The 10,019-nt window shown below is 36.7% G+C and overlaps 2 protein-coding genes across 2 annotated transcripts; one reads left to right on the plus strand and one right to left on the minus strand.

The window, feature by feature from the left end:
• The first annotated feature begins 1,213 nt into the window (after positions 1-1,213).
• On the plus strand, positions 1,214-2,931 carry LOC131079457 (uncharacterized). The gene is made up of 2 exons (XM_058017417.2): positions 1,214-2,149; positions 2,281-2,931. The coding sequence occupies exon 1, from the start codon at positions 1,318-1,320 to the stop codon at positions 1,807-1,809; it is 492 nt and encodes a 163-aa protein (XP_057873400.2). The 5' UTR covers positions 1,214-1,317; the 3' UTR covers positions 1,810-2,149; positions 2,281-2,931.
• A 1,208-nt stretch (positions 2,932-4,139) lies between these two features.
• Positions 4,140-5,957, minus strand: LOC131079458 (13 kDa ribonucleoprotein-associated protein). Its single transcript, XM_058017418.2, has 5 exons — positions 5,658-5,957; positions 5,474-5,585; positions 5,265-5,368; positions 4,520-4,651; positions 4,140-4,432 (listed from the first exon to the last, which is right to left on the minus strand). The coding sequence occupies exons 1-5, from the start codon at positions 5,730-5,732 to the stop codon at positions 4,406-4,408; spliced, it is 450 nt and encodes a 149-aa protein (XP_057873401.1). The 5' UTR covers positions 5,733-5,957; the 3' UTR covers positions 4,140-4,405.
• Positions 5,958-10,019: the final 4,062 nt, after the last annotated feature.

Here is a 10,019-nt window from a genome sequence, read left to right on the forward strand (position 1 = left end):
ATTGGGGTTTTCCTTAAATCATTGAAACTTCTGTGTTCAACTGAAAACAAGCGTTCTTTGTTTTAAAAGTAATATATTTTTTTTGGAAGTTTATAGTTCTAGCAATTGGTTGATATCTAATTTTGCAAATCAAATAAGGGAAATATGCTTTTTAAATTACTTGCTGTAGAATCATGACTTTAATTAACTTGAGTTAAAATTAGAAAGAAAACATTCTTAAAAAATGGATGACAATCATAATTAACACAAACACCTCGAAAAATATATCAGTTTGATCAAACCTTAATATTTACTACATCGATCCAAGAACTTCCACCTCCTTTGTTTTTACTCGATTAAATTTCAATCACAAATTACTCAGAATTGTGTATAGTGACCTTGATTAAAACAAAGAGAAATCATCCCTAAAAAAATGGATACCAATCATAAAGACACAAACATCTCTGAAAAATATGTAAGTTTGGACGATCCCTGATGATTTAGCACATCAACCTAAGAACTTGTACCTCAAGGCTACACTTATAAGTTATATATAGTTAATGCTCTTGATGAATTAATGTCTTCCAATCATTTCTAGTTTTACAATGATTTCTGAAGGGCGACAAACAAATACATTGGACACTCTTTTGCCATTTTCATTGCAAAAATTTTACAAGCAAAATCTGTTCATTGTGAATCAATCTAGCGAGATATTGGCCAAAATAAAATCAATAAATCAATATGTCTTAAGACCAAACAAAGCACGTTAAACGCTTAGCCCAACAATACGCATTGCACAAGATGTGGAAAACTTTTGTGCAAAAACAAATAAAAATTAAACCATTAAAGGCATTGGTCCACAAGAAGACATTATACACAGACAAGAGAAGAAATCTTAAACCTTAGGACTAGGATTTCATATTTTCATAAATCCACCTAGCCACCTCTCTATTTACAAAGCTAGAGGAGAATTAACTACGCTAGCATTCAAAACAGTAAGTAGAAACCTTACGTCCATCTTCATTTTTTAGAGAGGCTTGTGGCTTTCCAAGGACCCCTGTCTCACTTACTCTTTATTCTCCTCTTGGACATGCTCAACAAGAGAGCTGTAATTGAATAAATCATTTCTCTACACATAAAACCAAGTATTACAATCTGACAGACTCTGCATGAGATGATTTAAGTGAAGAACAGTGCCTAATCATCTTGCACAACGGATATTATTTTCATGAAGCATTCTGCACAGTGGAACAGGATATAGCTTGGACTCATTTTGTGGATGAAATAATATACACACTGAACCAGAACAAAGATCTGGAGGATCTAATGTAAATATTAATGGAGTGGAGCAGGAGCGGGAATGGCGGAAGGGTTTCTGCAGAGGACACAGTTGGGGGGGAGGATTCGGACGAGGAAGAGGTTTTTCTCCTAGACATGTGGAGGGAAGCACAGATGGCTCCTGGCTCTGGGTCGGATGGCCTTTCTCACGCCCTTAGGAAGGGGTTTTTGTTCCCTGCTATGTCTTTGCCCCATGTTGTTGCTTCTGGAGTTTCTGGTGCGAATTTGGGGGCACTGCAGTCTAAATCCCTTGGTGCATCGCCCTTGTCCTGCAGTATCGTTGAAGATGGTGCTGCAGTTGTTGTGGCTGGGGTAGCAGCTGTTCCTGATGATGACATGGACATTTGGAGTCATGATTGTTCTGGGGACCGTAGTGGAACGATTGATGGTAAGAAGGAAGATGAGCTCCTCCTTTCCCCTGTTGTGGGTTCTTCTCCTAAGACTGCTGCTGCAGTTAGTGTGCCTGAAACTTCTTTGTGCAATGGGTTTTGATGCATCTTTGCATCCCACACCTGGTAGTCCCTTTGTTCCTTGTGTGGAGGCCCCATCCCTTGCTGCTGCTCCTGTTCGGGCTCTTGGGGATTCTGCATCTGATGTGTTTGATAGTTCGGTGAATGGTTCTAGGGTGAATGGTTTCGAGGGTCTTCCTGGACTTGGAACTGCTTCCCCTGCTCATGCCATGGTGGAAGAGAAAATTTTGGTCCATGATTCTCTCTTGGTTAAGACAACTGCACAGTTTCAGAACTCATTGGTTGGAAGATTTTGCAGTAATCGGCCCAACATTGATGCTGTTCGAAGATGGGTGTTTCGGATTTGGAAATCTAAGGGTCAGGTAGAGGATTTCTCTATGTTGAATATTTTTTTCTTGTTTTCCTTTTCCTCTTCTAAAGATTGCTCTAGGGTTCTTCGGGATGGTCCTTGATTGATGGAGTCTAATGCCGTGTCTTAAAAATTGGTCTCCAGGTTTCAACCCTTTGACTGATGCCTCCTTCAAGTTCCCTATTTCGGTTTGTCTGCCGGGTCTGCCTTTGGAGTTTTGGGACAATGAGGTTTTCATGCTGATAAGCTTACTAAACTCAAAAAACGTTTATTCTCTGCTTGTTTTTGTGTGCTTGTGGAAAAGGACAAAGTGCTCCCTTCTTGGGTCACTTTAACTTCCAAACTGGGTGTTTGGGTTCAGCAAATGGATTTTGAAGACTCTTCTGTCATTTGTCAACAGTGTTGTAAAGTGGGCCATGCCACAGCCAGCTGCCTGGATGTCAAGAAACAACACTCCATTCAGAGAAAAAAGAAAGTTTTTCCTATTGTTATTAAGGAATGTTCCACTTCCATTTAAGTTACGCAAAAGAATGATAATAAGGGAAAAGCTCCTATCGAAGATACAACTATGGATCCCTCTTTAATGGTCCCTGGACTGGCTAAAGTTGTTGTCAGTGATCATACCCAAAAAAGAATTATTGAACTGTTGGATCCTTGTTCGAGGATGAAGCAAAAATCATTGGCTCATTTTGACTTCAAAACACCCCGACTTTGGGAGGGTTGGTTGTAAGGTTTTGTAGTACTTTACATCCGTCTTTGTATTTTGTGTGTTCCATTCTGTCCTATTATGCTCAATGCCTATCTTCTCTACTTTCGTAGAAGGGTCAGGGCCCTTTCAAAATCCCTGCTTACTTTAATCAGAACAATCTGGAGGAACTGAGTACAACAAATTGGGAGAGCATTTAACATAATAAAGGTAAGTCAAAAGCAAGACTATGATCTACTCATTTATATAGGTGACCTTGTTACCTCATTGGTTTGCAAGCAAAGGTTTAATTGTTTTAGAAATGCTTCAGAGTCGCAAATAACGAAGACTGTGAAGTCAAGCAATGCTGATGAGATTGGAGCTCAGGCCCAGCAAATTGATTGGGTAAGATCCATTATGTACCCCAAACAGAGTGCCAAGAAACTACGATTAAACCATGCACTAGAAGAATTAAGCTAAGCAAGACATTCCGTGCATACCAAAGAAGAATTTGGGGCAATGCCAACATTATTAGGAGAAATGGATGCATCATCAACCCAATTAATAACTAACACGTCCTCACATTGGTCAAGTCCAATTGATAACTTAGCACATGTTCACATTGGTCAAGTTTCGTAGATGACTCTTGAAAGACTCGAATCAAAATTTTGGGAAAACATTAAAATAGGCTAATAGGGAAGACCAATCAAGGAGCAAAAGCACCCTTCATCGGTGATAAGTGGATTATCTGCACATAAGAAGAATGCCTGGTAGTGTGCCATTCCTCATCATCCACCCAAGCTATCTAACTCTTAAGTCTTCATACACGAAATCCAAAATCAGATTTATAACCCACATTCTAGGCTTTTACACAAGTATAAGATTTATATTTTAAAAAAATTGAGATGAACAATGAAATTTCAAGTCTTCCAAACAAGTGATGCAATCTCCACTCCTCTAACTTTGGCACACATCTCATACATTGTCTAAACATTCACGCTTTTAACTTTGGCTTGTAGAAAGCTGCAAAAAGAATTCATATGCAAATTCTAAGCACACTCCATGCCTTTCAAAAAGCCAAAACTTGTCACATGTATCATCCTTGTTCAAAACTTCAATTTCATCTACACTGAGGTAGAAAGAAAAAAGAAAATGAAGATCACCTACATACGAGATAAATACAATCACCCTACACCATCTCCTACTATAAAACTAGTTACCTGATACCGCTGCATAGCTATTTATAACTGTGGACTCCATATTTTCATTCTGCATATATGCCATTTATACCAATAAATCTCAACATGGAGCCTGCGTGTTAATCTTTCACTGTAAGAATGCAACTGTTGAACTTTTATTTTTTTAATGAAAGAATCATAGTTCACTTTGGAAAAAATGATTCAGTCATCCATTGAATGTGACATTCAATCATGACAAAGTACAAAATGTTATAACTCTTTTTTTCAAGAATGAAAATCAGGCCGCAATGGTGAGACCCAGAAGACCGTAGGTACAGTTGCAAGATTCATAAACCCTAAACCCAAAATTAGCCTATGCCTTTAAAAGACGCATACTCCCGTAACCTCAATTCGACAGATTTATTATGGCCTCCTGAAAATGTGTAAGAAAATAAAAACATGTTTTAGAACACACCCTCCAAGGAAGTAAATAAAAATAAAGATACTTCCTGATACAGACCTTAACCGTTAGTACATCTCCCTCAATGTAACTCTTCTCACAGGTTAAGATAGAACATGCTGCAACAGCCGCATTCACTTTACAAGCACCGCCCAATTCAATTTTTGACGGCACAAACACGTAAGGTACTTTCTGCAACGGTAATTTTCAAACTAATGAATAATGACAAAACTTGAGGCATCCATTTAAATTGGAAAAAAACTACTACTAGAACAAATACACAGAAGCATCACCAAATGGTTTAAAACTATCGTCAGTATGAGTCCAAAAATTTGATGTCCCTGTGCAAATTATAAAGGTTTAAACATTATTCTCTTACAATTCATCAAAATTAGAAAATAAGGTAGCAAGTCGGGAGATTTGACCGTGAGAAAACTTCGCAGTTAAAAGGGTTTTGTACTATGCCAAAAATCATTACATTAGTTTCAATCCCTCCATTTCACCCATGTGACTACTGCCCTATAAAATAAGCTCCGACTGAACAGTTCAACCCGTGTTCAATTTATTCGTTCCGATCCCCATGATTTATCATATGCAACGTCTTCATGATGTAAAGATTGCCAGTAATCCGTTGAAACATATGAGAGACGATTGAAGGAAAGATTCTCACGAATTACCGAATTGTTTAGGTAACGCATGCCACACGGAGTTAAACCTTAAAAAGTTGCAAAGCCAAACTGATATCTTAAAAAGTTACAAGAATGTCGAAATTCAAAAATGGTACAAGGAGAGAAAAATTCAATACCTTTTCTCTGGCCAGTGAGATCAAAGGATCAAGAATGGTAGTAGGATCTGTATCAGCCGCCATAACTATAAACTCTGAAGTTCTCCAGTACAATGTCTTCTTTGCTGCAGAAACCTAAACTCGTTCAATATTGGCAAAAAGTATTGAGAGGAAGAACACCAAATATTCATTCAATGTAAACAAAAAGAAACTAAAACCATTGTCACTACCTTCATGGACACCCTTTTTCCGTTGATTGCAAGCTGTAGCCCGCCATACGAGCTCCAATACTACACTGGTGAGCTCGTCGTCTGCTAATGGACGAAATTTGGGATTCACCGCCTGCAATGTATCTGGACATTAACAGAATAGTAAAACCCTAAATCACAAAACAAGAGTGAGGCAGAAACTTACCGGCTTGTTGGAGATGCTGCGAAGGCTTACTCTAAGCGGTTGCCTTAGGAGTTGCAGAGGTTTTAATATATTCATTATCAGAAGTTCGCTTAGCTTAACAATAACAATGCTAACCCTGCTAACAGCATGGGAACCAAGCCCTAATGAAGACTATCAGCTTCGATAAACAATTTTCAGGAGTATAGTCGTGTTTATTTTTTAATGTAATTTCCTTCATTCGTAATTCACATTAACAAAACAATCGTTTTGTTTTCAAAACCAAGAAACGAATTGAGAAGTGGTCTCATTGGTGTATGAGTGAAGTTATGTGGTTTACATAGTCTCTTTTATTTGATGTGGGTAAATCTACATCAAAATCTCAAGGTATTAGTGAAGTTATTTGGTTTACATAGTCTTTCATTTGATGTGGGTCAATCTCAAGGGATGAGGGTGAGATTGTGTATTAGTGATTATTTTGTTTATATAAATTTTTTTATTTGATATGGGTCAATTTAAAGGGGTGAGGGTGGATTGTATCTTAAGCGAACTGGATGTTTGATGTAGGATGATATAAAGGGATGAGGGTGATGTTGTGGTAATATTAAAAGATAAGGATTGACATAAGATGTAGGACAATATAAAGGGATGAGGGTGATGTTGTGGTCATATTAAAAGATAAGGATTGACATAATGGCTCAAGTAAATTAGATACTTGATGTGGGTCCAACTTAACAAATGAAACCAAGATTATACCCTAAGAGAATTAGATACTTTCTTGATATGGGATGGGTGCTTGTTTGATGTGCACTGACCTTAAGGAAGCTTAGGATTGCACCCAAGACAAGTTGGATACTTTCTTAATGTGGGTTAATCTTAAGGAATGAAATTGGGAAATTGCTAAAAGTGAAATAGATGCATTTGACCCCTAGAACTTGTGAAATAAATATGGTGACCAATGTGCTCTAATAAAGTAACCCTTAGTCCTTGATGCTTAGTCAAAGAAGATTGATTATTTGTGCATTAGAGCAATGAATTTTTCACTAATGTTTTTTGAACATATTGACCTAATAGCTTAAGGGATGAGATTGGAATCATGTCTTGGAAAAATTAGATATTCCTTGATCCTTGACACAAAATGAAAGAAATTTGAGTACTTGTGCACTCAAATTGGATATCCCTTATGGAATGCCTCTTAAAATTTATAATGTGTTCATATGTTTACTTTTGCTTGGATCTGCTACTATGATTAGCATTATGTTATGATATATTGGCTTGATTTAAGCTATTTGCACTCTTGTATGAAATTGTTGGCTTGTATGCGAGTGACATTTGATATTATGCATTCATTGGCATGTTTTCTAAATGAGATATTATATGCATTTATTGATATGTTTGTAAATGAGATGTATGCATTGGTTAGTGTGTTTGCCAAATGAAATAGTATATGCACATTGCTTGACATGTTTGGAAATGAGATGTATAATTTGCATTGGTTACCATGTTTGCCAAATGAGATATTATATGTGTAAACGTATAAAAATGACCATATTTCTAAATGAATATTTAATGTTCATTTTATTCTCATTCCTCTATTTTAGTTAAACCTAATTTAATTAAATCATCCACATTCTTCTATTTAATTAAATAAAATATTCAATTTATTTATTTAAATTCACTTAAGCCTTTTTACATCATTTAATTGAATAAATCATTTTATTTAATTAAAACCCTTCTCTCTACTTTTAATTAAATTCACATTTAATTAAATAGTTCACCCCAGTTAAATAAATCTAATTTATTTAAATCCCCAACTTGCAACCAAATTGAAATAAAACAATTTATTTTAATTAAATCCTATTATCCCTCATCCACTTGCATTTTCCTACATCTCCCACTTGCCTCCTAACCCTCTTCCTAAATTCTTCTAGATTACCTCTAATCCTAATCAATTAACCTAAACCCATCAATTATCCCCTTTCCCTAAAATTGAGGAGGTCACTTCTCAAATTTGGAGTAAAGTCTTCCAAAGGCATTAAAGCCTTTATGCCTTCAACAAGCTAACTTGTTGAAAACCCCCAAATTTGGAAGGACTCTTACAAATTTGTCCCCAAAGTCTTCAAACCATTAATGGTTAACTAGCCCTTAGTGGTATGGTTAGAGACTTTTTGCCTAACTTAACCCTCATCTAACCCAGGGGTCTCATCAAGCATTTATTGCTTTGACCATGGTTATCCCCTTAACCTTTGCACAAGAGTTTATCCTTTGGGTAAAAGCTTTATCCAATGGATAACCTTAACCTTTACCTTCTAAGGTAACCTTCATGTCTTCTCAAGCATTTAATGTTTCTTACCTCTCCTCTCAAGCAATCTTATGTTGACGATTGTCACCATTTCATTGGTGAGAATTGAAAACATGGATTGACAGCTTTCAATCCTGACCCTTGATTAGATCCTTCAATCCTAACCATCCATTGCCCTATTTTTCCTATAAATAGAGCTCTCATTCCTCCATTTCAATAATCCAAGTCTTTAGCATCATACTTATACTTAATTTTAACAAGCATTTAGTCTCTCTTTGTAATAGAAATAAATCTAATAATCATTTTAGAGTATTTTTATCATCTTAGATTAAATCATATAGCTAGTATATCATGTTAGGATAGTATTTTTACTAACCTTGTCATCTTATTATCTAGTTTAGTTCATTTACTAGAATCACGCATAAATAGGATGCATACATACTAAATTCAAACAAAAGCATCCCTTATTCTTGCATTCGTCATCCCTAAGTCACTTTGCTCATTGATCTGAGAGCAAAGGCATTGGCTTGAGGGACCTTGTGAGATAGAGAACCATGGAACACTCCTTGGGAAGTTGAGCCATTCCTCATGGCTCCATAACTTGCACCAAGAGTCCCATGGGTGTGTGGGCAAGTCCTTGAAATATTTTCACAATTTTGGATTTCATCAAACCGCTTTTCCCGCATACATTTCTGGTGCCCACCATGGGGCTCAACCCCATTAATCAAATCGGTTTTTGAATCTAACCAATTTTGCAGGTATGCGGGAAACAAGAATCGATGTGTGGGGAGCTTTTCTTAGCGCATCTGGTTAACATTCCAGCGCATCCGATATATTGTTCAGCGTGTGGGACTCATATCCTAGCGCGTAGAGACCCTCATTTAGCGCATAGCATTCTTAAAAAAATTCTTGTAGATTTTGGCATGGGAACCTAACAATATAGCGCATTTAGAAAATAGCTCAGCGCGTCAGGTCTCTTTGATAGCGCATCTAGGTAATTTTGTAGCGCATACAGAGTATTCTGTAGCACATCACAGACAAAGAACAAGAAATACTTTGTAACCGAGATCAGAATTAGACTTGTGAAAGTCCACAAAGCTAGTATTTTGCTAACATATATAATTGTTGTTTTTGCAGGATTTCTAACAGTTTCATTGCAAGTTTGGGAGTTCATTTTATTTTAAAGTTAGGATTTAAAGTAGTTTGAAGTTTTTACTAACTTAGCTAAGTTAGCTAAAAATTTGAATTCTTTTAATTCTTGTTTAAAGCTAAAATTGAACTCACACCTCATTTGGGCACTTGAAAAGAACCGCAACAAAATCTTTCCTTGCTTTCATAGGAGAAAACTTTCCTTTGGGTTGCTAAAAAGAACCAACAAACTTTCTATTTTTGCAAAAAAGAGCTTGGAAAAGAACCTCACCATCCTTTGGTGTATAAAAGGATCAATCTTTTAAAAAATTTGCAAGGAAAAAGAATCACACTTGTCTAAATTTTGTTTTCAAGTTAAAGAGGGAAGTTCTTCCCTTTTTGTCGATTTCTTTTGTTGACCACCAAAATCAAAAATTTGCTTTGTTGACCAGGTTCCTTTACTAGATCAGATAATCACTGATTTGATAGGATAAAATGAACACCATGTTTTTGTGGAGCAATATCTCCATATAGATTTTACCAAATCATTGCAATAAAAGGCTAAAAAGAACACTTGTGTGTTTGATTCGAAAGTGGAAGGAATATGCTCTCCCCTTAACTGGATGATCAAAAAACCAGACCACTCTTACACTTTCAATGCTTATTGCATTAAAACCTTTAGCAGGCCTGCCCTACCGAGGAGTTGAACAACTCTTAAAGCCATTCTTTGGTCGGTGTGAGGGGAATGACCTAAGTGGGGAACGACTTTGACGCCAAGTGTTCCAACCCACTATAATCAAAAGTGGAAAGTGACGAAAGTCCTTTTCAATGGTTGCGTGCAACGATTAGCTTCCCCCAATATCTTTAAGATACGTAAAGCCTTTGTTCTAAAGGTTGGGAAGCCTCCTGAGGAAGTTTATCACTGACGGCCGAATAGGAAGCCTGATTAAGAACCT

Source organism: Cryptomeria japonica, chromosome 8 (assembly GCF_030272615.1).
Source record: "Cryptomeria japonica chromosome 8, Sugi_1.0, whole genome shotgun sequence".
NCBI classification, from domain to species: Eukaryota; Viridiplantae; Streptophyta; class Pinopsida; order Cupressales; family Cupressaceae; genus Cryptomeria; species Cryptomeria japonica.

Bases quoted from the DNA above. Each gene is read 5' to 3' on its own strand.
- LOC131079457 (XM_058017417.2), top strand. From the start codon at position 1,318: ATGGAGTGGAGCAGGAGCGGGAATGGCGGAAGGGTTTCTGCAGAGGAC.
- LOC131079458 (XM_058017418.2), bottom strand. From the start codon at position 5,732: ATGAATATATTAAAACCTCTGCAACTCCTAAGGCAACCGCTTAGAGTA. The intron at 5,369-5,473 runs GTAGTGACAATG...AGGTTTCTGCAG, and splicing joins GAAAAAGGGTGTCCATGAAG to CAAAGAAGACATTGTACTGG. The intron at 4,652-5,264 runs GTATTGAATTTT...TTACCGTTGCAG, and splicing joins TCTCACTGGCCAGAGAAAAG to AAAGTACCTTACGTGTTTGT.